Genomic DNA, 27,935 nt, shown 5'->3' on the forward strand with positions numbered 1-27,935 from the left:
GTGTTCAAAAACAAGAAAAAAATATATACAAAAATTAGGGGTATTTTATTTAAACTAAGCAAAATTATCTGCCAATAGAACAAGAAAATTCGGCTTGTCAAGACTTTCCAAAACAAGTAAAATTAGCTAACCTCAATGAACCCCAAAAATACCTTAAAATAAGTACCGTATTTTCCGCACCATAAGGCGCCCTGGGTTAAAAGCCGCGCCTTCAATGAACGGCATATTTCAAAACTTTGTCCACCTATAAGCCGCCCGGTGTTGTAAGCCGCATCTAACTGCGCTAAAGGAATGTCAAAAAAACAGTCAGATAGGTCAGTCAAACTTTAATAATATATTAAAAACCAGCGTTCTAACAACTCTGTTCACTCCCAAAATGTACGCAAATGTGCAATCACAAACATACGTATATCAACATGGACAGAGCTGCGTGAAAAAAGCCACCCGGCCTCTTCGCGTAAACTTAAACTTACCTTAACCACTCGCTCATCTTTTCTCCATCCATCCCTTCGAGTTAGCTTTTATGATGACGCCGGCTGGAAAGGTCTCTTTTGGCAAGGTCTTCCTTTTGAATATCACCATGGGTGGAAGTTTCTGGCCATTAGCATGGCAAGCTAGAACCACAGTGAAGGATGACTTCTCATTCCCTGTGGTGCGAATATTCACCGTACGTGCTCCCGTTGTATCCACAGTGCGGTTCACAGGAATATCAGTTGCTGTGAAATAGTAATCCGTGTGCGGATGGAGAGATTGCGTCTTTTCATGAACCGGATCCCTGACGCTTAGTAGGAGCCATTTTGTGGTCTTTACAGATGTAAACACACAAAGGAAATGAAACGTACGGTATATCCGCGCGCTTTTTCTTCTTCTACGCGGGCGGGTGGTTGCTTACAGTAGAAGAAGAAGCGCTTCCTGTTCTATGGGGGCGGGTGCTTACCTTGGCGGTTGCTTGCGTAGAAGAAGAAGCGCTTCCTGTTCTACCGGGAAAAAAGATGGCGGCTGTTTACCGAAGTTGCGAGATCGAAACTTTATGAAAATGAATCGTAATATTAATCCATATATAAAGCGCACCGGGTTAAAAGCCGCACTGTCAGCTTTTGAGTAAATTTGTGGTTTTTAGGTGCGGCTAATAGTGCGGAAAATACGGTATATTCTCACTAATAACAAGTGCACTTTTCTTGGTAGAAAAAAAAGAGACCTTTTTGCTCAATATGTTGAAAAATAATCTTAAATTAAGTAAATGTTAGTGCCATTATCTTGACATAATGATATGCGCTCGGCATCATTATTTTTTTCTCATGCTTGAAGTAAGAAATTATTACTTTAAAAAAAGTAGTTTTTACTTGTGAGTGTTAATGACATGAATTGATTAACGTGGACCCCGACTTAAACAAGTTGAAAAACTTATTGGGGTGTTACCATTTAGTGGTCAATTGTACGGAATATGTACTGTACTGTGCAATCTACTAATACAAGTTTCAATCAATCAATCAAAAGACACAGCTTTGCAACACTTGATATTCTAGTTTCAAGCATGTTTTACTCAATATAGGTCATAAAATCTCAGCAACAAGCTGCAATATCTTACTGAGATCATTTAGGACCAAAACACTGTAACATAAAATCTGCTTAGTGAGAAGAATTATCTTATCAGACAGAAAATAAGCAAATATCACCTTTATTTGAGATATTTCATCTTACTTAGATTTCCGTTTTTGCAGTGCACAAAGAAGGATAAAAACAACTGAAATATTCTTGATTGCTAAAACGAAGCAGGTGTGGGGAATAGCGGTCAAGGAAGACATGAAACTGCTACAGGAAAATACCAAAAAAAGAGAAAAAGCCACCAAAATAGGAGCGCAAGACAAGAAGTAGAACACTACACACAGGACAACAGCAAAAAAGTCCAAATAAGTCAGGGTGTGATGTGACAGGTGGTGACAGTACACCTACCTTGAGACAAGAGCTATAGTGATGGTTATTGTTTAAAGTCATATCCAACAATTGCGACAACGACTTTTTACTGTCAACTGAGTTTCCTTTTTTTAATGAATTGTGCTGGTGGTGTGTCTCCGCATTTTTTCAACGCAAAAAATGTGCCTTGGCTCAAAAAAAGGTTGAAAAACACTGATGTAGACCAATTCAGGTTCTGTAAGAGCGTGATGGGAGTGAAAAAGCTGAGCAATTGTGGATTTGATGAACATAAGGGTCCTGAGATAGCACCTGCACACGCTGACTTCTCACCTTTTTGTTTTTTCATCCTAGGATCAAGATGGGTCTCATATTAAAGGTCTACTCATCAACTTCTTCCATCACAACTGGCCGTCCTTGCTTAAACACACATTCCTGGAGGAATTCATCACACCCATTGTCAAAGTAAGTCAAATGAAAATATCGGACAGTCCAGTGGTACCTCAGCTTACCAGTGTTTTTTGAGATACTGGCAGTCTCGGCTCATTGTTATGCCGTAGGTTGCGAAAATACATGTAGTTTATGAGCCTCAGCAACACGAGTTGTCAGTAGTGATGGGATCGGCAGTTCTTTTGACTGTACTGAATCACCAGAATCAGTTCCTTAAATTGATTCGTTCAAAAAATTCGTTCACCGAATCACTTCTGCAGCAGCAGTTCTGTGGGCAGGTCGGCGAATCATGAGTCAGTCAGTAACAGCTTCCCCAGCGGCAGATCTCGGTGTGTGTCAGTTCGTGAACGACACAAGCCCTCAGCACCCAATGAACGACACGCACAGTGACTGAACGAGAGCCTCAATGTGACGTCCTCCTCCACGACACAGTCAGTTCTCTGTGTCAGTAGGTTCGCGAGTCCTGTTGTTAAATATGTTTTATTGCACTGAAATGAAAATAAGAAATAAATAAAAGTGGGAAATAAAAAAAATAGTTATAGCCTACTAAAATGCTTGCAATCAACAGTTAAATAAATAGGCCTCGTTTGTTTAGTGCAAAAACAAATATTAAATTAAGAAACCCTTAACAAATGCCAACATAAAAACTACCGTATTTTCCGCACCATAAGGCGCCCTGGGTTATAAGCCGCGCCTTCAATGAACGGCATATTTCAAAACTTTGTCCACCTATAAGCCGCCCCGTGTTGTAAGCCGCATCTAACTGCGCTAAAGGAATGTCAAAAAAACAGTCAAATAGGTCAGTCAAACTTTAATAATATATTAAAACCAGCGTGATGTGGGCGCGCATGGAATCGTATATCAACATGGACTTAAACTTAAACTTACCTTAACCACTCGCTCATCTTTTCTTCATCCATCCCTTCGAGTTAGCTTTTATGATGACGCCGGCTGGAAAGGTCTCTTTTGGCAAGGTCTTCCTTTTGAATATCACCATGGGTGGAAGTTTCTGGCCATTAGCATGGCAAGCTAGAACCACAGTGAAGGATGACTTCTCATTCCCTGTGGTGCGAATATTCACCGTACGTGCTCTCGTTGTATCCACAGTGCGGTTCACAGGAATATCAAAAGTCAGTGGAACCTCGTCCATGTTGATAATGTTCTCTGGCCGGATCTTTTTTTCAGCTATCTTGTTTTTACAATATGCACGGAAAGTAGCCAGCTTTTCTTGAAAGTCTTTAGGCAGTTGCTGTGAAATAGTAGTCCGTGTGCGGATGGAGAGATTGCGTCTTTTCATGAACCGGATCCCTGTCGCTTAGTAGGAGCCATTTTGTGGTCTTTACAGATGTAAACACACAAAGGAAATGAAACATAATATCCGCGCGCTTCTTCTTCTTCTACGCGGGCGGGTGGTTGCTTATAGTAGAAGAAGAAGCGCTTCCTGTTCTATGGGGGCGGGTGCTTACCTTGGCGGTTGCTTGCGTAGAAGAAGAAGCGCTTCCTCTTCTACGGGGAAAAAAGATGGCGGCTGAATACCGTAGTTACGAGACCGAAACTTTATGAAAATGAATCTTAATATTTATCCATATATAAAGCGCACCGGGTTATAAGGCGCACTGTCAGCTTTTGAGAAAATTTGTGGTTTTTAGGTGCGCCTTATAGTGCGGAAAATACGGTAAATGTTCTGTAGCAAAGAAAATGTAAACTTAAATATGCAAACAAAAAGAAAATAAATACCTTCAAAATAAAACAAATAAATTAAGAGCCAGAAATGCCAACATAAAAACTAAATGTTCTGTAGCCTACGTTTAAAAATATAACAAAGAAAATATTAACTTAAATGTGCAAACAAAAAGAAAATAAATAGGCTACCTTAAATAAAACAAAACAAATATTAAACCAAGTGCCAGAAAAGCCAACATTAAAACTAAAATTTCTGTAGCTTACATTTAAAAATATAAAAATGGAAATATCAACTTAAATATGCAATAAAAAAGAAAATAAATAGCTTAAATAATATAAAAATCAAGATAAATAATAGCCTATGTACCGTATTTTCCGCACCATAAGGCACCCTGGGTTATAAGCCGCGCCTTCAATGAACGGCATATTTCAAAACTTTGTCCACCTATAAGACGCCCCGTGTTAAAAGCCGCATCTAACTGCGCTAAAGGAATGTCAAAAAAACATACAGATAGGTCAGTCAAACTTGAATAATATATTAAAAACCAGCGTGATGTGGGTGCGCATGGAGTCGTATATCAACATGGACGGAGCTGTGTGAAAAAAGCCACCCGGCCTCTTCGCGTAAACTTACCTTAACCACTCGCTCATCTTTTCTTCATCCATCCATCCCTTCGAGTTAGCTTTTATGATGACGCCGGCTGGAAAGGTCTCTTTTGGCAAGGTCTTCCTTTTGAATATCACCATGGGTGGAAGTTTCTGGCCATTAGCATGGCAAGCTAGAACCACAGTGAAGGATGACTTCTCATTCCCTGTGGTGCGAATATTCACCGTACGTGCTCCCGTTGTATCCACAGTGCGGTTCACAGGAATATCAGTTGCTGTGAAATACGGTAGTAATCCGTGTGCGGATGGAGAGATTGCGTCTTTTCATGAACCGGATCCTTGTCGCTTTGTAGGAGCCATTTTGTGGTCTTTACAGATGTAAACACACAAAGGAAATGAAACGTACGGTGATATCCGCGCCCTTTTTCTTCTTCTACGCGGGCGGGTGGTTGCTTACAGTAGAAGAAGAAGCGCTTCCTGTTCTATGGGGGCGGGTGCTTACCTTGGCGGTTGCTTGCGTAGAAGAAGAAGCGCTTCCTGTTCTACCGGGAAAAAAGATGGCGGCTGTTTACCGAAGTTGCGAGACCGAAACTTTATGAAAATGAATCTTAATATTTATCCATATATAAAGCGCACCGGGTTAAAAGCCGCACTGTCAGCTTTTGAGTAAATTTGTGGTTTTTAGGTGCGGCTAATAGTGCGGAAAATACGGTAAATGTGCAAACAAAAAGAAAATAAATAGGCTACATTAAATAAAACAAAACAAATATTAAACCAAGTGCCAGAAAAGCCAACATTAAAACTAAAATTTCTGTAGCTTCCATTTAAAAATATAAAAATGGAAATATCAACTTAAATATGCAATAAAAAATAAAATAAATAGCTTAAATAATATAAAAATCAAGATAAATAATAGCCTATGTATATGTACATACATTAGGTATTATTTTTATTTTAAATCTTCTCAAACAGCCTGCCCTACACTTTACCCCCCGCCCCTCCCCCTCGCGTCGCTGCTGCTCAGCCTTGCCCTGCACTGACTTTCTTTCTGGCTCCTCTACTCTCATAACTTTATGTGTTGAGATAATGTGTGTGTGTTTGTTTTCATGTGGCTTGAGTCAACATTAGCCGTTAGCTTGGAGAATGAATGGAGAACGGATTCCAATGGCATGAAAGATATCCCCGCGACGGGAGGAGAATCACTCGCGGCATTGGGGCAAGCAGAGCAGAGAGCGAGAGCGTTGTCGTTCACTGAGTGATTCATGTCGTTAATCCGCGGTGAACGAATCGTTCGCTCAGTCCCTCGCCCCGCCCCCATGATGAGTAGCTGGCTGCGTCGTTCGCCGACGTCGAGGGTTCAGTGAGTCACAGAATGCGCCAGTTCCACTCATACCGGCATGGTCGCGGCGGAACTCAACTGAACTGAGAAAGGAACGAATTAGTTCATGAAGTGATTCGGTTCAGTACGTTCACTCAAAAGATTTGTTCGTTCGAACGAATCGTTCGCGAACGACACAACATTAGTTGTCAGGGGTGCCCATTACGTGAATGGTGGAGGGTGTGTCAGCTACTTTTCAATGTACCAAGTGGAGGGGATCAATCAGAGGTGGGTAGAGGAGCCAGAAATTGTACTGAAAGAGTACTGTTACTTTAGAGATTTATTACTCAAGTAAAAGTAAGGAGTAGTCACCCAAATATTTACTTGAGTAAAAGTAAAAAGTATGTTGTGAAAAAACTACTCAAGTACTGAGTAACTGATGAGTAACATACACACTCATATCATATATATATATATATATATATATATATATATATATATATACATTGATATATACAGTATATAATTTATATGTATTTATTTAGCTGTTTTTGTTTACATGTTAAAGATGTTTTAATGAATATACATGCATGTTTAACACATATAGATTCCTTTCTTTCATGAAGACAAGAATATAAGTTGGTGTATTACCTGATTCTGATGACTTGCATTGATTGTAATCAGACAGTAGTGATGATAACGTCCACGTTTTCAAATGGAGGAGAAGAAAAGTTCCTCCTTTCTGTCTAATACCACATGAAAGTGGTGGGTTTTTGGCATCTTATTTGTACAGCTTCCATATTCGTTTTTATGCACTTTACAAGAAATATATTGGCGTCAAACTCCTTAGCTTGCTAGCTTGTTTGCGCTGGCTTTCGGAGACTCTTGTTTTGAAAGCGCAGGCGCGATGGAGCGGCACTTTTATTGTGAAGACAGGAACTGTGCAGTCAGTCTTTAGGCTTTTGACGGGATGTCCGGTTGAAATAAAAAAAGTATCTTTTTTCCTTCACACTTTTGATTGATTGATTGGAACTTTTATTAGTAGATTGCACAGTACAGTACATATTCCGTACAATTGACCACTAAATGGTAACACCCGAATACGTTTTTCAACTTGTTTAAGTCAGGTCATGTGACCACCTGGCTCTGTTTGATTGGTCCAACGTCACCAGTGACTGCATCTGATTGGTGGAACGAAGTGAAACGTCACCAGTAAGGCAGGCACTATGAAGGTCTGTCTGACAGACCAAAACAAACAAAGCGTGCATTAACAGATCGATAAAAATTAGTAGCGAGTAGCGAGCTGAATGTAGATAAAAGTAGCGAAGTAAAAGTAGCGTTCCTTCTCTATAAATATACTTAAGAAAAAGTAAAAGTATGTTGCATTAAAACTACTCTTAGAAGTACAATTTATCCCAAAAGTTACTCAAGTAGATGTAACGGAGTAAATGTAGCGCGTTACTACCCACCTCTGGGATCAATCATATATATCATTTATATTGATTTATTTATGAAGGAGAGGTTAAAAAGTTAAAAGGTGTTTAATGATCATACAAGTGAAGTGAAGTGAATGATATTTATAATAGCGCTTTTCTCTCAAGCATGTTTAACTTTCCTTTCTTTCATGAAGACAAGAATATGGGTGAAGTGGGGCGTTATAGATAGATAGATAGTACTTTATTGATTCAATCAATCAATGTTTATTTATATAGCCCTAAATCACAAGTGTCTCAAAGGGCTGCACAAGCCACAACGACATCCTCGGTTCGGAGCCCACATAAGGGCAAGGAACAACTCACAACCCAGTGGGATGTCAATGTGAATGTGATTCCTTCAGGAGAGTTCCCTCAGGAAAATTAAAATTCCAGCAGCAGTGTACAGAATTGAGATTAAATTTAAAAAGTAAAAAGTAAATAATGGGGGTATAAATGGAAACAAAATAGAAAAATATTAAAATAAGAATAAAAATAAAAAGCAACAATGATATTACAGGTTGGTAGAGTGGCCGTGCCAGCAACTTGAGTGTTCCAGGTTCGATCCCTGCTTCTGCCAACCTTGTCACTGCCGTTGTGTCCTTGGGCAAGACACTTTACCCACCTGCTCCCAGTGCCACCCACACTGCTTTAAATGTAACTTAGATATTGGCTTTCACTATGTAAATTGCTTTGAGTCACTAGAGAAAAGTGCTATATAAATATAATTCAATTCAATTCAATATACGTTGGTGTATTACCTGATTCTGATGACTTGCATTGATTGGAATCAGACAGTAGTGATGATAACGTCCACATTTTCAAATGGAGGAGACTCTTATTTTGTTAGCGCAGGCAGGATGAAGCGGCGCTTTTATTGTGAAGACAGGAACGGCGCAGTCGGTCTTTAGTTTTGACGGCAGGTACGGCGCGAGAGTCTGTTGAAATTAAAAGTGCTTCTCGCCTTCCTGTCGGTCTTTTTTTTTCTTAATAATGATCTGGCAGCAGCCAGCGTCATCTCACAAGACCCTCGGGTGCCGTGAATGTCAATCAAGTGACCAAAGTGACGTCATAGTGAAGATTTATGATCGCTCATTTTTAGGTCTATTTTTTCAATGCCTGGCTGGCGGTGGACTGACACACCCTCCACCATCCACCGCTAGCTCGCCATCCACGTAATGGGCACCCCTGATCTAGAGCAGGGGTGCTCACACTTTTTCTGCAGGCGAGCTACTTTTCAATTGATCAAGTCGTGGGGATCTACCTCATTCAGATATATTATTTATATTTACTTATTTATGAAATATATGTTTTTGTTAACAAGTTAAAGGTGTTCAATGATAATGCAAGCATGTTTAACACATATAGTTAATATTGTTAATAAATTAAAGGTGTTTAATGAAAATACAAGAATCAGGGGTGCTCACACTTTTTCAGCATGCAAGCTACTTATAAAATGATCAAGTCAAAATGATGTACCTACTACAAAAATGCAATACATATATTTATTTCTAAATATATTGAGGATTTTTTATATCAAAGATAATATCCATCCATCCATCCATCTTCTTCCGCTTATCCGAGGTCGGGTCGCGGGGGCAGCAGCCTAAGCAGGGAAGCCCAGACTTCCCTCTCCCCAGCCACTTCGTCCAGCTCCTCCCGGGGGATCCCGAGGCGTTCCCAGGCCAGCCGGGAGACATAGTCTTCCCAACGTGTCCTGGCCTCCTACCGGTCGGACGTGCCCTAAACACCTCCCTAGGGAGGCGCTCGGGTGGCATCCTGACCAGATGCCCGAACCACCTCATCTGGCTCCTCTCCATGTGGAGGAGCAGCGGCTTTACTTTGAGCTCCCCCCGGATGGCAGAGCCTCTCACCCTATCTCTAAGCGAGAGCCCCGCCACCCGGCGGAGGAAACTCATTTCAGCCGCTTGTCCTTTCGGTCATAACCCAAAGCTCATGACCATAGGTGAGGATGGGAACGTAGATCGACCGGTAAATTGAGAGCTTTGCCTTCCGGCTCAGCTCCTTCTTCACCACAACGGATCGATACAGCGTCCGCATTACTGAAGACGCCGCACCGATCCGCCTGTCGATCTCACCATCCACTCTTCCCTCACTCGTGAACAAGACTCCGAGGTACTTGAACTCCTCCACTTGGGGCAAGATCGAAGATAATATTTCTGCCTTATTTTTAAAGTCTCGGAACAATGAGTCAGCTGCTTCAACGAATGCCTCCTTTACCATCTCTCTGTCTTGGAGGGACTTCTTGTTATTAACGATGATGTGACTCACCCGGAATGATGCTTCGGTGGCGACTTTCGCTTTTGAAGTTTGTTGTGTGAAAAATGACTGCTGTCCGGACAACTGGGATTTCAGTTCCTTCACCTTTCTCTTTCTCAGCTCGCTTTTCAGCGGGAAGTCGGTGTCGTATTTTCCATGAATAGTCTGAAAATGCCGCTCCACATTTCCCTTCTTTGGTATTGCGATGGCAGGTTGGCAGATGAGGCAAACGCACTTCGAAAATGTCATCCTCCTCCCATTCCGTATGAAAGTGATAAGTTTTTGTCTTCTTACTTGGTCCAGCTCCCCCACTCATTTTTATACCCTTAAGAGAAAAAACCGAGGGCTGAAAATTGTCGGTAACTCGCTGATAAGCTTGTTAGCTTTGCTGCACTGAGCGCCGTTGTTTGCGCATGCGCAGTGACCTAAGTGTCAGAAAAACGAAGATGTCATCTGACTGGCTGCCCTGTTTATCAATCAAAAGACGGGATGGATGATAGGCTGGCGTTTTTTTTTTTTAATGTACCGGTAATGCAATTTTTAATTTATTTTTTAAATTTTTTTATTTATTTATTTATTTTTTTTAATGTAATGCGATCTACCAATACTACCTTTGCGATCGACTGGTAGATCGCGATCGACGTATTGAGCACCCCTGATCTAGAGGATGTGTCGCAAGTGTCGATGAATGACTAGTATTTTATTGGTGGTGTTTACAGTGGTCGTTACTACCATCGCAGATAGAACAATTTGCAGCCATTGTTTTTTCTGCAGGCCACAAAGAGCAAGCAAGAGGTGGCTTTTTACAGCATCCCAGAGTTTGACGAGTGGAAGAAAAACACAGAAAACCACAAGAGCTGGCATGTCAAGTACTACAAAGGTTTGCTTGCTAAACACAATCACTTGACACGGTACAGCAACGTGTTCCAGTATGTATTTATTTCTTCATCCCGAGAAACATTTGAACATTTGTGTTGTAGGTTTGGGTACGAGTACAAGCAAAGAGGCAAAGGAATACTTTGCTGAAATGGAGAAGCATCGCATCACCTTTAGATACAACGGAGCAGAGGATGATGCTGCCATCACTCTGGTAAGTACAATCACACATTTAAACTTTCACTTCAAATCATGAATACTACTAACTTTCATTAGAAATCAGAAGTTGATTTCAAATGAAAGTTAGTAGGAATTCTGATTTCAAATGGAAAGTTAGTAGGAACTATCAACTTCTAACTTTCACTTGAAATCAGAATTACTACTGTCTTTCATTTGAAATCAGAATTACTACCAACTAGGGCTGGGCGATATGGCCTTTTATTAATATCTGGATATGTTTAGGCCATGTCATGATACACCATATACAGGTAAAAGCCAGTAAATTAGAATATTTTGAAAAACTTGATTTATTTCAGTAATTGCATTCAAAAGGTGTAACTTGTACATTATATTTATTCATTGCACACAGACTGATGCATTCAAATGTTCATTTCATTTAATTTTGATGATTTGAAGTGGCAACAAATGAAAATCCAAAATTCCGTGTGTCACAAAATTAGAATATTACTTAAGGCTAATACAAAAAAGGGATTTTTAGAAATGTTGGCCAACTGAAAAGTATGAAAATGAAAAATATGAGCATGTACAATACTCAATACTTGGTTGGAGCTCCTTTTGCCTCAATTACTGCGTTAATGCGGCGTGGCATGGAGTCGATGAGTTTCTGGCACTGCTCAGGTGTTATGAGAGCCCAGGTTGCTCTGATAGTGGCCTTCAACTCTTCTGCGTTTTTGGGTCTGGCATTCTGCATCTTCCTTTTCACAATACCCCACAGATTTTCTATGGGGCTAAGGTCAGGGGAGTTGGCGGGCCAATTTAGAACAGAAATACCATGGTCCGTAAACCAGGCACGGGTAGATTTTGCGCTGTGTGCAGGCGCCAAGTCCTGTTGGAACTTGAAATCTCCATCTCCATAGAGCAGGTCAGCAGCAGGAAGCATGAAGTGCTCTAAAACTTGCTGGTAGACGGCTGCGTTGACCCTGGATCTCAGGAAACAGAGTGGACCGACACCAGCAGATGACATGGCACCCCAAACCATCACTGATGGTGGAAACTTTACACTAGACTTCAGGCAACGTGGATCCTGTGCCTCTCCTGTCTTCCTCCAGACTCTGGGACCTCGATTTCCAAAGGAAATGCAACATTTGCATGGTTGGGTGATGGTTTGGGGTGCCATGTCATCTGCTGGTGTCGGTCCACTCTGTTTCCTGAGATCCAGGGTCAACGCAGCCGTCTACCAGCAAGTTTTAGAGCACTTCATGCTTCCTGCTGCTGACCTGCTCTATGGAGATGGAGATTTCAAGTTCCAACAGGACTTGGCGCCTGCACACAGCGCAAAATCTACCCGTGCCTGGTTTACGGACCATGGTATTTCTGTTCTAAATTGGCCCGCCAACTCCCCTGACCTTAGCCCCATAGAAAATCTCTATCAGATTGTAGGTGGGTTTATTTTGAACCCTCCGCGTTCATATTGCACTGTTTGTTGCATTTCTGTTGCGTTTCACTTGATTGTAAAATATGTCGATCAAAAGGGGGTGTGACGTTCATATTTTGTCAATATTCAGTATTTTATCCTTCATAGAAAAATTTAAAATTCCATTACGTTTTTTAAGGCGGTCTGTCATAACGTTTTTAGCATTCATCCATCCATCTTCTTCCGCTTATCCGAGGTCGGGTCGCGGGGGCAGCAGCCTAAGCAGGGAAGCCCAGACTTCCCTCTCCCCAGCCACCTCGTCCAGCTCCTCCCGGGGGATCCCGAGGCGTTCCCAGGCCAGCCGGGAGACATAGTCTTCCCAACGTGTCCTGGGTCTTCCCCGTGGCCTCCTACCGGTCGGACGTGCCCTAAACACCTCCCTAGGGAGGCGTTCGGGTGGCATCCTGACCAGATGCCCGAACCACCTCATCTGGCTCCTCTCCATGTGGAGGAGCAGCGGCTTTACTTTGAGCTCCCCCCGGATGACAGAGCTTCTCACCCTATCTCTAAGGGAGAGCCCCGCCACCCGGCGGAGGAAACTCATTTCGGCCGCTTGTACCCTTGATCTTGTCCTTTCGGTCATAACCCAAAGCTCATGACCATAGGTGAGGATGGGAATGTAGATAGACTGGTAAATTGAGAGCTTTGCCTTCCGGCTCAGCTCCTTCTTCACCACAACGGATCGATACAGCGTCCGCATTACTGAAGACGCCGCACCGATCCGCCTGTCGATCTCACGATCCACTCTTCCCTCACTCGTGAACAAGACTCCGAGGTACTTGAACTCCTCCACTTGGGGCAAGATCTCCTCCCCAACCCGGAGATGGCACTCCACCCTTTTCCGGGCGAGAACCATGGACTCGGATTTGGAGGTGCTGATCCCCATCCCAGTCGCTTCACACTCAGCTGCGAACCGATCCAGTGAGAGCTGAAGATCTTGGCCAGATGAAGCCATCAGGACCGCATCATCTGCAAAAAGCAGAGACCTAATCCTGCAGCCACCAAACCAGATCCCCTCAACCCCTTTTTAGCATTCAATCAGACATTATTGTGAGGTTTTGTATTAGTGTTCCTAAAAATAGATATACCGGCCCCCAGACACATTTTTTTCTCTACATGTGGCCCCCGAGTCAAAATAATTGCCCAGGCCTGCTCTAAAACCTTTACAAATTACAATAAAAGAAGATAAAGATATTTAAACACTTTAATTTACGGTCCGAGTCCATGGTTCTCTCCCGGAAAAGGGTGGAGTGCCATCTCCGGGTTGGGGAGGAGATCTTACCCCAAGTGGAGGAGTTCAAGTACCTCGGAGTCTTGTTCACGAGTGGGGGAAGAGTGGATCGTGAGATCGACAGGCGGATCGGTGCGGCGTCTTCAGTAATGCGGACGCTGTATCGATCCGTTGTGGTGAAGAAGGAGCTGAGCCGGAAGGCAAAGCTCTCGATTTACCGGTCGATCTACGTTCCCATCCTCACCTATGGTCATGAGCTTTGGGTCATGACCGAAAGGACAAGATCACGGGTACAAGCGGCCGAAATGAGTTTCCTCCGCCGAGTGGCGGGGCTCTCCCTTAGAGATAGGGTGAGAAGCTCTGTCATCCGTGGGGAGCTCAAAGTAAAGCCGCTGCTCCTCCACATCGAGAGGAGCCAGATGAGGTGGTTCGGGCATCTGGTCAGGATGCCACCCGAACGCCTCCCTAGGAAGGTGTTTAGGGCACGTCCGACCGGTAGGAGGCCACGGGGAAGACCCAGGACACGCTGGGAAGACTATCTCTCCCGGCTGGCCTGGGAACGCCTCGGGATCCCCCGGGAGGAGCTGGACGAAGTGGCTGGGGAGAGGGAAGTCTGGGCTTCCCTGCTTAGGCTGCTGCCCCCGCGACCCGACCTCGGATAAGCGGAAGAAGATGGATGGATGGATGGATGGATGAATTTACGGTGATATGTCTCTTAAAAAGCCAGAGCAATATTTGTTTCTTCTGCCAAAGAAAGTATATTGTGTGTTGGTTTGTCTATTTATTGAAAAGAAATACAACTTGTTTAAAGATATCAGTGTGTGTAAATACTTTTTCCAGCTCATTCCACAATACCGTGATGACAACTGTGATCATATTGGTCAAAAATAATTGCGATATGACATTTTTACATGGTGACATCTCTAAATCATAGTTAGCATACCTTTTAGTTAAAAAATAAAATGTAGAGACCAGTTCAAAATGACATGTATCTTTAATTACTTCTGTTGGGCCCCATATGAAAAAATACAATGAAATACTTGAAGGTTGGAATATAATAGTTGAATCTGCCATTTTGAAATCATAGAGGACTTATATCATAATATTTGGCAGAGAAATGTACATTTGTTGTGAGCAAGCAGCGATACTTGTTCTTGTCTCAGGCTTTCAGTAAGAAGAAGACGGATGACAGGAAGGAGTGGCTGACCAATTTCATGGAAGACAGACGACAAAGAAGAATGCACGGTCTGCCTGAGGTTGGTGTGATGTGTTTTTGTGTAACGCTATATGTTTTCATAATCACATTGTACAGGAAGTGTTGATGGGGTCATGCATCTATTTGGATACACTGCAGCCTGGCCTTTAACTAGCAATAGTGCCAAGGAGAAGCCGAAGCTTGAAAACCCTCCGACTGTTGCACTTGCCCCTCCCTGTCTTTGCAGTTTTACAAAAATAAACCATGTCAATTATTATACAGGATTTAATTTCTAATATTTTTTTTTAGTAGTTAATGTATCAAGCGCACACAAGAAAAACACACAAACAGCTGCCAGGCCACTGTGACGCATCATTCCTTCACAAACATTTTTACTAATCACAACTTGACATGACAAATAACATCAAGGTGGGTATAATAATAAGTGAAATAAAGTGTAATTATTCACAACCAGCCAGGACATACGCTGCTGTAGTAGTGTACATAAACAGTCTTATCACCATGACGACACACGTTGATGTGACACAACTTCCTGCATTGATGCAGCATTTTCAATTGTAATGTGCGCCTAACTCTTGTAAGGCAGACTACTACCGCATACCTCACATTTTTGTCTGCTTTAAGTTTAAGGCAGACTACTTCCTCACACCTCACCTTTTTGTCTACTTTAAGGCAGACTACTTTCTCATAACTCACCTTTTTGTCTACTTTGAGGCAGACTACTTCCTCACACCTCACCTTTTTGTCTACTTTAAGGCAGACTACTTCCTCACACCTCACCTTTTTGTCTACTTTAAGGCAGACTACTTCCTCATAACTCACCTTTTTGTCTACTTTGAGGCAGACTACTTCCTCACACCTCACCTTTTTGTCTACTTTAAGGCAGACTACTTCCTCACACCTCACCTTTTTGTCTACTTTAAGGCAGACTACTTCCTCATAACTCACCTTTTTGTCTACTTTGAGGCAGACTACTTCCTCACACCTCACCTTTTTGTCTACTTTAAGGCAGACTACTTCCTCATAACTCACTTTTTTGTCTGCTTTAAGTTTAAGGAAGACTACTTCCTCACACCTCACCTTTTTGTCTACTTTAAGGCAGACTACTTCCTCACACCTCACCTTTTTGTCTACTTTAAGGCAGACTACTTTCTCATAACTCACCTTTTTGTCTACTTTGAGGCAGACTACTTCCTCACACCTCACCTTTTTGTCTACTTTAAGGCAGACTACTTCCTCACACCTCACCTTTTTGTCTACTTTAAGGCAGACTACTTCCTCATAACTCACCTTTTTGTCTACTTTGAGGCAGACTACTTCCTCACACCTCACCTTTTTGTCTACTTTAAGGCAGACTACTTCCTCATAACTCACTTTTTTGTCTGCTTTAAGTTTAAGGAAGACTACTTCCTCACACCTCACCTTTTTGTCTACTTTAAGGCAGACTACTTCCTCACACCTCACCTTTTTGTCTACTTTAAGGCAGACTACTTCCTCATAACTCACCTTTTTGTCTACTTTGAGGCAGACTACTTCCTCACACCTCACTTTTTTGTCTGCTTTAAGTTTAAGGCAGACTACTTCCTCATAACTCACTTTTTTGTCCACTTTGAGGCAGACTACTTCCTCATAACTCACTTTTTTGTCTACTTTGAGGAAGACTACTTCCTCATAACTCACTTTTTTGTCTACTTTGAGGCAGACTACTTCCTCACACCTCACCTTTTTGTCTACTTTGAGGCAGACTACTTCCTCACACCTCACCTTTTTGTCTACTTTGAGGCAGACTACTTCCTCACACCTCACCTTTTTGTCTACTTTAAGGCAGACTACTTCCTCATAACTCACCTTTTTGTCTACTTTGAGGCAGACTACTTCCTCACACCTCACCTTTTTGTCTACTTTAAGGCAGACTACTTCCTCATAACTCACTTTTTTGTCTGCTTTAAGTTTAAGGAAGACTACTTCCTCACACCTCACCTTTTTGTCTACTTTAAGGCAGACTACTTCTTCATAACTCACCTTTTTGTCTACTTTGAGGCAGACTACTTCCTCACACCTCACCTTTTTGTCTACTTTGAGGCAGACTACTTCCTCACACCTTACCTTTTTGTCTACTTTAAGGCAGACTACTTTCTCATAACTCACCTTTTTGTCTACTTTGAGGCAGACTACTCCCTTATACCTCACATTTGTGTCCACTTTAAGGCAAACTTCTTCCTCATAATTCACTTTTTTGTCCACTTTGAGGCAGATTACTTCCTCATACCTCACCTTTTTGTCCACTTTGAGGCAGACTACTTCCTCATACCTCACCCTTTTGTCCACTTTGAGGCAGACTACTTCCTCATACCTCACCTTTTTGTCCACTTTGAGGCAGACTACTTCCTCATACCTCAGCTTTTTGTCCACTTTTAGACAGACTACTTCCTCATACCTCACCTTTTTGTCCACTTTGAGGCAGACTACTTCCTCATACCTCACCTTTTTGTCCACTCTGAGGCAGACTACTTCCTCGTAGCTCACTTTTTTGTCCACTTTTAGACAGACTACTTCCTCATACCTCACCTTTTTGTCCACTTTGAGGCAGACTACTTCCTCATACCTCAGCTTTTTGTCCACTTTTAGACAGACTACTTCCTCATACCTCACCTTTTTGTCCACTTTTAGGCAGACTACTTCCTCATACCTCACCTTTTTGTCCACTTTGAGGCAGACTACTTCCTCATACCTCAGCTTTTTGTCCACTTTTAGACAGACTACTTCCTCATACCTCACCTTTTTGTCCACTTTGAGGCAGACTACTTCCTCATACCTCACCTTTTTGTCCACTCTGAGGCAGACTACTTCCTCGTAGCTCACTTTTTTGTCCACTTTGAGGCAGACTACTTCCTCATAACTCACTTTTTTGTCCACTCTGAGGCAGACTACTTCCTCATAACTCACTTTTTTGTCCACTTTTAGGCAGACTACTTCCTCATACCTCACCTTTGTGTCCACTCTGAGGCAGACTACTTCCTCATACCTCATCTTTTTGTCCACTTTGAGGCAGACTACTTCCTCATACCTCACCTTTTTGTCCACTCTGAGGCAGACTACTTCCTCGTAGCTCACTTTTTTGTCCACTTTTAGACAGACTACTTCCTCATACCTCACCTTTTTGTCCACTTTGAGGCAGACTACTTCCTCATACCTCAGCTTTTTGTCCACTTTTAGACAGACTACTTCCTCATACCTCACCTTTTTGTCCACTTTTAGGCAGACTACTTCCTCATACCTCACCTTTTTGTCCACTTTGAGGCAGACTACTTCCTCATACCTCAGCTTTTTGTCCACTTTTAGACAGACTACTTCCTCATACCTCACCTTTTTGTCCACTTTGAGGCAGACTACTTCCTCATACCTCACCTTTTTGTCCACTCTGAGGCAGACTACTTCCTCGTAGCTCACTTTTTTGTCCACTTTGAGGCAGACTACTTCCTCATAACTCACTTTTTTGTCCACTCTGAGGCAGACTACTTCCTCATAACTCACTTTTTTGTCCACTTTTAGGCAGACTACTTCCTCATACCTCACCTTTGTGTCCACTCTGAGGCAGACTACTTCCTCGTAACTCACATTTTTGTCCACTTTTAGGCAGACTACTTCCTCATAACTCACCCTTTTGTCCACTTTGAGGCAGACTACTTCCTCATAACTCACTTTTTTGTTAACTTTGAGGCAGACTACTTCCTCATACCTCAGCTTTTTGTCCACTTTGAGGCAGACTACTTCCTCATAACTCACCTTTTTGACCGCTCTGAGGCAGACTACTTCCTTATACCTCACATTTTTGTCCACTTTGAGGCAGACTTCTTCCTCATAACTCACTTTTTTGTCCACTTTGAGGCAGACTACTTCCTCATACCTCAGCTTTTTGTCCACTTTTAGGCAGACTACTTCCTCATACCTCAGCTTTTTGTCCACTTTTAGGCAGACTACTTCCTCATACCTCACCTTTTTGTCCACTTTGAGGCAGACTACTTCCTCATACCTCACCTTTTTGTCCACTCTGAGGCAGACTACTTCCTCGTAACTCACTTTTTTGTCCACTTTGAGGCAGACTACTTCCTCATAACTCACTTTTTTGTTAACTTTGAGGCAGACTACTTCCTCATAACTCACCTTTTTGTCCACTTTAAGGCAGACTACTTCCTCATAACTCACTTTTTTGTCCACTTTGAGGCAGACTACTTCCTCATACCTCACCCTTTTGTCCACTTTGAGGCAGACTACTTCCTCATAACTCACTTTTTTGTTAACTTTGAGGCAGACTACTTCCTCATAACTCACTTTTGTGTCCACTTTGAGGCAGACTACTTCCTCATACCTCAGCTTTTTGTCCACTTTGAGGCAGACTACTTCCTCATACCTCACCTTTTTGTCTACTTTAAGGCAGACTACTTCCTCATAACTCACTTTTTTGTCAACTATGAGCAGACTACTTTCTCATAACTCACTTTTTTGTCCGCTTTTAGGCAGACTACTTCCTCATAACGCACCTTTTATTCCACTTTGAACCAGACTTTTTCCTCATACCTCACATTTTTTCCCTCTTTTAGACAGACTACTTGCTCATACCTTACCTCTTTGTCCACTTTGAGGCAGACTACTTCCTCATAACTCACCTTTTTGACCGCTCTGAGGCAGACTACTTCCTTATACCTCACATTTTTGTCCACTTTTAGGCAGACTACTTCCTCATACCTCAGCTTTTTGTCCACTTTTAGGCAGACTACTTCCTCATACCTCACCTTTTTGTCCACTTTGAGGCAGACTACTTCCTCATACCTCACCTTTTTGTCCACTCTGAGGCAGACTACTTCCTCGTAACTCACTTTTTTTGTCCACTTTGAGGCAGACTACTTCCTCATAACTCACTTTTTTGTTAACTTTGAGGCAGACTACTTCCTCATAACTCACCTTTTTGTCCACTTTAAGGCAGACTACTTCCTCATAACTCACTTTTTTGTCCACTTTGAGGCAGACTACTTCCTCATACCTCACCCTTTTGTCCACTTTGAGGCAGACTACTTCCTCATAACTCACTTTTTTGTTAACTTTGAGGCAGACTACTTCCTCATAACTCACTTTTGTGTCCACTTTGAGGCAGACTACTTCCTCATACCTCAGCTTTTTGTCCACTTTGAGGCAGACTACTTCCTCATACCTCACCTTTTTGTCTACTTTAAGGCAGACTACTTCCTCATAACTCACTTTTTTGTCAACTATGAGCAGACTACTTTCTCATAACTCACTTTTTTGTCCGCTTTTAGGCAGACTACTTCCTCATAACGCACCTTTTATTCCACTTTGAACCAGACTTTTTCCTCATACCTCACATTTTTTCCCTCTTTTAGACAGACTACTTGCTCATACCTTACCTCTTTGTCCACTTTGAGGCAGACTACTTCCTCATAACTCACCTTTTTGACCGCTCTGAGGCAGACTACTTCCTTATACCTCACATTTTTGTCCACTTTGAGGCAGACTACTCCCTTATACCTCACGTTTTTGTCCACTTTGAGGCAGACTACTTCCTCATAACTCACGTTTTTGTCCACTTTAAGGCAGACTACTTCCTCATAACTCACTTTTTTGTCCACTTTGAGGCAAACTACTTCCTCATACCTCAGCTTTTTGTCCACTTTGAGGCAGACTACTTCCTCATACCTCACCTTTTTGTCAACTTTGAGGCAAACTACTTCCTCACACCTCACCTTTTTGTCCACTTTTAGGCAGACTAATTCCTCACACCTCACCCTTTTGTCCACTTTGAGGCAGACTACTTCCTCATAACTCACTTTTTTGTTAACTTTGAGGCAGACTACTTCCTCATAACTCACCTTTTTGACCGCTCTGAGGCAGACTACTCCCTTATACCTCACGTTTTTGTCCACTTTGAGGCAGACTACTTCCTCACACCTCACCTTTTTGTCCACTCTGAGGCAGACTACTTCCTCGTAACTCACTTTTTTTGTCCACTTTGAGGCAGACTACTTCCTCATACCTCACCTTTGTGTCCACTCTGAGGCAGACTACTTCCTCGTAACTCACTTTTTTGTCCACTTTGAGGCAGACTACTTCCTCACACCTCACCTTGTTGTCCACTTTGAGGCAGACTACTTCCTCATAACTCACTTTTTTGTCCGCTTTTAGGCAGACTACTTCCTCATAACGCACCTTTTATTCCACTTTGAGCCAGACTTTTTCCTCATACCTCACATTTTTCCCCTCTTTTAGACAGATTACTTGCTCATACCTTACCTTTTTGTCCGCTTTGAGGCAGACTACTTCCTCATACATCAATTAATCAATCAATCAATCAAAGTTTATTTATATAGCCCTTAATCACAAGTGTCTCAAAGGGCTGCACAAGCCACAACGACATCCTCGGTTTAGATCCCACATCAGGGCAAGAAAAAAGTCAACCCAATGGGATACAATGAGAAACCTTGGAGGGGACCGCAGTAGTGGGGACCCCACCCTGGGTGACCGGTGCAATGGATGTCGAGTGGATCTAGTTAATACCTCACCTTATTGTCCACTTTGAGGCAGACTTTTTCCTCATACCTCAACTTTTTTCCCTCTTTTAGACAGACTACTTGCTCATACCTTACCTTTTTGTCCGCTTTTAGGTTGACTACTTGCACTCTTAATAGTGTAGTGTGGAAAATTAGTATGCAGCCATCCCCAACACACAGGACATTCCAACGCCAATGCATGTACCGTACTGCTTTTTTTAAGACCGTCCCAAAACGTTTTGCCCTCAGCTGCAACGGCTTTTTGGGATTTCCACAAAAGCCACCACACGGCTGACACCGCTGCTACCACTTGCTGCTAGCACACTGCTGTTGTGATCATGTGCGATCTGTATACATTGCTGGATAGAATTACTGGACCCTAGCCTGGAATGTACTGCTTATATCGGACCTTTTTGATGCATAATCCTATGCACATTTTTTTGTTGATGTTGGACCGATATCTGATACCAATATCGCACACCAGTGGCTGTTATCACGTCATTGTTGATTGTTTTGTCTTCATTTCAGCAATACCTGTACGGGACGCAAGCCAGACATCTGTCCTACAATGACTTCATCAACAAGGAGCTGATTCTCTTCTCCAACTCTGACAATGAGAGATCCATTCCTTCACTGGTTGATGGTTTGTATGAGCTACTTCTATGTAACCCTATTTAGTTGTATGATCTATTTCTATGTAAGGCAAGAACAAACACATGTATGTACTGTATATAAAGAGGATATTTGAAATCCTTTTCAAACTAAAAATTAAATCAAATTGTCTTAACCTTCTTAAACGTTTCATGTCTGGTTCAAACATCGAACTATCTATTAAACAAGACAAGAAGCAAGGAATCAAACAGAGACAGGATTCAATTTAACTCATGAGGAGAGCGCATGTGGACCTGCACCCTCTACAGCAGGCCTGGGCAGTTATTTTGACTCGGGGGGCCAAATTTAGAGGAAAAAAATGTGTCTGGGGGCCAGTATATATCTGATTTTTAGGAACACTAATACAAAACCTCACAATAATGTCTGATTGAATGCTAAAAACGTTATGACAGACCGCCTTAAAAAACGGAATGGAATTTACCGGTAATTTTTTTTTACTGAATGAGACACCCAGAATGTACATGAAATTAAAGAATGTGGGATTATGAACAGTGTGGTTTTCGTCCTGGTCGTGGAACTGTGGACCAGCTCTATACTCTGGGCAGGGTCCTTGAGGGTGCATGGGAGTTTGCCCAACCAGTCTACATGTGCTTTGTGGACTTGGAGAAGGCATTCGACCGTGTCCCTCGGGAAGTCCTGTGGGGAGTGCTCAGAGAATATGGGGTTTCGGACTGTCTGATTGTGGCGGTCCGCTCCCTGTATGATCAGTGTCAGAGCTTGGTTCGCATTGCCGGTAGTAAGTCGGACACGTTTCCGGTGAGGGTTGGACTCCGCCAAGGCTGCCCTTTGTCACCGATTCTGTTCATAACTTTTATGGACAGAATTTCTAGGCGCAGTCAAGGCATTGAGGGGATTCGGTTTGGTGGCTGCAGGATTAGGTCTCTGCTTTTTGCAGATGATGTGGTCCTGATGGCTTCATCTAGCCAGGATCTTCAGCTCTCACTGGATCGGTTCGCAGCTGAGTGTGAAGCGACTGGGATGAGAATCAGCACCTCCAAGTCCGAGTCCATGGTTCTCGCCCGGAAAAGGGTGGAGTGCCATCTCCGGGTTGGGGAGGAGATCTTGCCCCAAGTGGAGGAGTTCAAGTACCTCGGAGTCTTGTTCACGAGTGGGGGAAGAGTCGATCGTGAGATCGACAGGCGGATCGGTGCGGCGTCTTCAGTAATGTGGACGCTGTATCGATCCGTTGTGGTGAAGAAGGAGCTGAGCCGGAAGGCAAAGCTCTCAATTTACCGGTCGATCTACGTTCCCATCCTCACCTATGGTCATGAGCTTTGGGTTATGACCGAAAGGACAAGATCACGGGTACAAGCGGCCCAAATGAGTTTCCTCCGCCGGGTGGCGGGGCTCTCCCTTAGAGATAGGGTGAGAAGCTCTGCCATCCGGGGGGAGCTCAAAGTAAAGCCGCTGCTCCTCCACATGGAGAGGAGCCAGATGAGGTGGTTCGGGCATCTGGTCAGGATGCCACCCGAGCGCCTCCCTAGGGAGGTGTTTAGGGCACGTCCGACCGGTAGGAGGCCACGAGGAAGACCCAGGACACGTTGGGAAGACTATGTCTCCCGGCTGGCCTGGGAACGCCTCGGGATCCCCCGGGAGGAGCTGGACGAAGTGGCTGGGGAGAGGGAAGTCTGGGCTTCCCTGCTTAGGCTGCTGCCCCCGCGACCCGACCTCGGATAAGCGGAAGAAGATGGATGGATGGATGGATGGGATTATGAACGATAAAACACTAAATATTGACAACATGTGAACGTCACACCCCGTCTCCATCCACATATTTTAGAATCAAGCGAAACGCAACAAAAATGCAACAAACACAACGAAATATGAACGCTAAGGGTAAAATAAACCCATCTACAATCTGATACTTCTGATACATCACTAAGTTTTAGAACTTTGTTGTAAAAATCTACTTCCGCGTCTGTCCCTGACACCCGCGTTTCAGGCTGACACTCTGTGGAAACGCTCCCCACCCACACTGCTTGGTGCCTCGTCTGAGCTGCTGTGACTTACATTACCATAGTAACTAATTAGATTACCGTAGTAACTAGTATATCATGCAAAAGGCCAGATTCCAACCATTGAAATACTTTGTATAGTTCAAGACTTACGGTCATTTGAAAACATCACTGCACATCATAATGGCGGCTACACTTTCCATCTTAAAGATCTAAAAACATTATTTGGTAATGTCTGGCGGGCCAGATTGAAAAGCTTAACGGGCCGCATGTGGCCCCCGGGGCTTAATTTGCCCAGGTCTACTCTACAGTGTCACCCCACCGCTCTGAGGAGGGAGTTCCACACCTCCTCCTTTATTTGGGCATTTCCTGATTACATAGCTGCAGCTGCCTCTAAGCGGATGGGTCATAAACATCAGCTGCACTTGGTCATAAACAGTTCAAACAAAAAGGTGCTTGGAGTGGTGTCAGGTTTGCCCCCTCTCTGCTCGTAGATTTTGGGTCATGATAAGGTCCTCCCTGTGGCTGTCCACGATATGAGAAACCGACACCTCTACAGCGCATTCCATCGCACACAGTGGTGGTTTACAAGCCGTCTGCCTTTTGCTTGATAAGATCAAAGACAGCTTTTGTCTTCACGCGGGGCAACCTGAACTCACAGCAAACAAGTTGTGTGATTACTTATATACAATTACTCTTTCACCTAATATAATATCATGAGTATTATTTATTTACTTACACATGAATGTAGCAGTGATTAGCAAATGACTTGTGGTTGCGTTCTAAAGGCATTGAGTCATCCCTAAATGTTGCTGATATTTTCTTTATGAAGCAGGCAATAGCACAACACTCTCATTCACTATTGTGAATATGTCCCGTTGCGATATTTAGGACTAAAGCCCGGCCAGAGAAAAGTGCTTTTCACCTGCTTGAAGAGGAACGACAAGAGGGAGGTGAAAGTTGCACAGCTGGCTGGTTCAGTAGCAGAGATGTCTGCGTACCATCACGGAGAGGTAAGAGACACTTTCAACTCACTTCCAAGACTGCACCTGTGTCGTACTTATACTAATTACCTTGCTATTATTAATGTTTAATTACTAATTACATGTCACTCAGTTACAAACACAAGTGCAGGTCCATTGATATACTCAAGTCAATGTTAGTAGAGTCAAAGGTACTTTTTATCCCTTGAGAACACTTACGGTATGATGCAGTAAAAGTGTGGGTATATTAAAACACGAGCAAACTTGATAGCAGGCAAAGCTGATCTATTAAAATCGTGCAAGGAGGACTGTGTCCCTTAAATGATCCTAATACATACCTGCCAACTACTCCGGTTTTCCCGTAATTCGTACGGTTTTCATCAACCTACGGTTGCAGTGATAAAAAATACGGTTTTTCATTATCGTAATTAAAAAAAAAAAAAAAGGGTGAAAACTACGCGAATTGCACCTTGTGCAGACAAGATTTTTCGATCGGACACGGAGGAATTAGCGATGTAAAAGACCACGTTGGGACAAAAAAACACAAGTCTAATGCCGTTGCTAGCGATACAAGTGGAAAACTTTCAACGTTTTTCGTCGCCCAAACAGATTCTTTGGATGTGATAAATGCCGAAGTTTTATTTACGGAGGCAATAATTGAGCATGGACTTCCAATCGCACTGGCTGATCACATGGGACAGTTAAATGTTTGTAATGCAACCTTTAAAAATCATTACGCGGTGATCGCGGTCCCAAAAATAAACTTTTCTTGCATGATAATGTCCAGAAAAATTCGCTTTATATTACTATAGAGTCCTTTTAACGAATGAGTTTGATGGTTTATCACAAACGGAGACTCTTGTTTTGAAAGCGCAGGCGCGATGGAGCGGCACTTTTATTGTGAAGACAGGAACTGTGCAGTCAGTCTTTAGGCTTTTGACGGGATGTACGATTGAAATAAAAAAGGGTCTTTTTTCCTTCACACTTTTGATTGATTGATTGAAACTTTTATTAGTAGATTGCACAGTACAGTACATATTCCGTACAATTGACCACTAAATGGTAACACCCGAATAAGTTTTTCAACTTGTTTAAGTCAGGTCATGTGACCCCTGGCTCTGTTTGATTGGTCCAACGTCACCAGTGACTGCATCTGATTGGTGGAACGGAGTGAACGTCACCAGTGACTGTATTTGTTGAAACGCAGGCACTATGACAGACCAAAACAAACAAAGCGTGCATTAACAGATCGATAAAAATTAGTAGCGAGCTGAATGTAGATAAAAGTAGCGGAGTAAAAGTAGCGTTTCTTCTCTATAAATATACTCAAGTAAAAGTAAAAGTATGTTGCATTAAAACTACTCTTAGAAGTACAATTTATCCCAAAAGTTACTCAAGTAGATGTAACGGAGTAAATGTAGCACGTTACTACCCACCTCTGGGAGGAGGAGATGCAAATATAATCATTAAGCAGCTGCAATTTGATTTATCAAACCTCAAACTGCTCTGTGGCCGCTGTTATTCCTCTATATTTAGCACTTTTGAAAGTTACATGCAAACTGGCACAGTTTATACACATCGAAATTCTTACACAGGCGCTTGTGTGACGAGGCTAAATGCATTATCGGCTTGTGAACATGGAAAAAATATCCATAAATTGGCTGCAGCATTGCATAAAGCGCTGGGTTCAAAGTGCGGGTCAAAAAGTTGGACCGTAAATAGCGGTAACTTTATTGAACATTCTTGTTGGCGAAGACGTGTGTGTAGAGATACAGAAAAGGATGGGAGGCATTTTTGCTGTGAGTTCTTTTTTAATTCAAGAGTTTTAGGATAGGACTTTATTGTCATTGCACAAGTACAAGAAAACTATGTTTTCAGCACAAACCCGTTCAAGATTAGACAAACTGTGTACAGGGTTACAGAACAGGAACGCCGAAGGGTCGCCAAAGGCGCCCCGTAAAAGATGAGGAAAAAAGGTAAAACGCTGGGGAGGAAGATGAGTAAAAAAATACAATCGAGACTGGGCTCCTAAGGGGGCCCAGACTGGAGTGGGAAAAAACCTCAAAGCCATGCACACATAAACATGTTACATATAATCACGACAACTCGCAACAGAGGGGCGGGGAGTTGGGGCCCTGGAGGTCGACTGCTGCTATGAAGCGCTGCCAGTCGTCCATCACCCCGAGGGGAAACAAGCGGTGGTGAAGGCGTGGGGTGGGGGAGAGGTGTGTGTGTGTATATGCCCATTGTCTTGGGTGTGTTGATGTAGTGTTCATATGCCTGGGGCCGTTCTGCATGCATGCAAAAGTTCGACTACAGGTGTCGTTGAGGAAGGAGGGAGGTCAAAAGCGTCTATCATTGAGCTGTCCTCGGAGATGTTTTCAGAACAACTTGTTATAAATGATAAATGGGTTATACTTGTATAGCGCTTTTCTACCTTCAAGGTACTCAAAGCGCTTTGACAGTATTTCCACATTCACCCATTAACACACACATTCACACACTGATGGCGGGAGCTGCCATGCAAGGCGCTAACCAGCACCCATCAGGAGCAAGGGTGAAGTGTCTTGCCCAAGGACACAACGGACTTGACTAGGATGGTAGAAGGTGGGGATTGAACCCCAGTAACCAGCAACCCTCCGATTGCTGACACGGCCACTCTACCAACTTCGCCACGCCGCCCCTGTTGTTTACAGCGTCAAGGCCATTCGAGGGAGTCAAATCGTAGATTAGGATGTTTGTTTTCCGCGAGCAGACATTACAATGGCTTATCTGTTCAACTCGTCCATGCTGGCCCTCATATTAAATGTTTCATTTTCAGCAAGCTTCTCCATGATGTGATCCATCTTATCACCTTCTTTATCAAAGTGCTGGCACTCGCAACTTTCTTTGGTCCCGTTGTGGATTAGTTTGCATGAGCACTCGTTTGAAAAAAAGTACAGAGACTTGTAGTGTTAGTTATCAAAGAACTAGAGAGTCAAGAAGTGATGATGTCATAGAGGGCCAATAAGGCAGGTTTTGTAATTAGTCACGCACACTTGTACTTGTGCAGTGTATTAACATCA

The 27,935-nt window shown here is 43.0% G+C and overlaps 1 protein-coding gene across 1 annotated transcript in view; it reads left to right on the forward strand.

Moving 5' to 3' along the window:
- Window positions 1-27,935, forward strand: part of top2b (DNA topoisomerase II beta) — a 124,187-nt gene that overhangs the window by 42,311 nt on the left and 53,941 nt on the right. The window contains exons 14-19 of the mRNA XM_061982366.2: window positions 2,266-2,376; window positions 10,495-10,600; window positions 10,701-10,810; window positions 14,645-14,737; window positions 21,789-21,903; window positions 24,779-24,900. Of these exons, the coding sequence (XP_061838350.1) occupies window positions 2,266-2,376; window positions 10,495-10,600; window positions 10,701-10,810; window positions 14,645-14,737; window positions 21,789-21,903; window positions 24,779-24,900 (657 nt within the window). The remainder of the gene's footprint in view (window positions 1-2,265; window positions 2,377-10,494; window positions 10,601-10,700; window positions 10,811-14,644; window positions 14,738-21,788; window positions 21,904-24,778; window positions 24,901-27,935) is intronic.

Source organism: Nerophis lumbriciformis, linkage group LG21 (assembly GCF_033978685.3).
Source record: "Nerophis lumbriciformis linkage group LG21, RoL_Nlum_v2.1, whole genome shotgun sequence".
Lineage (NCBI taxonomy): Eukaryota > Metazoa > Chordata > Actinopteri > Syngnathiformes > Syngnathidae > Nerophis > Nerophis lumbriciformis.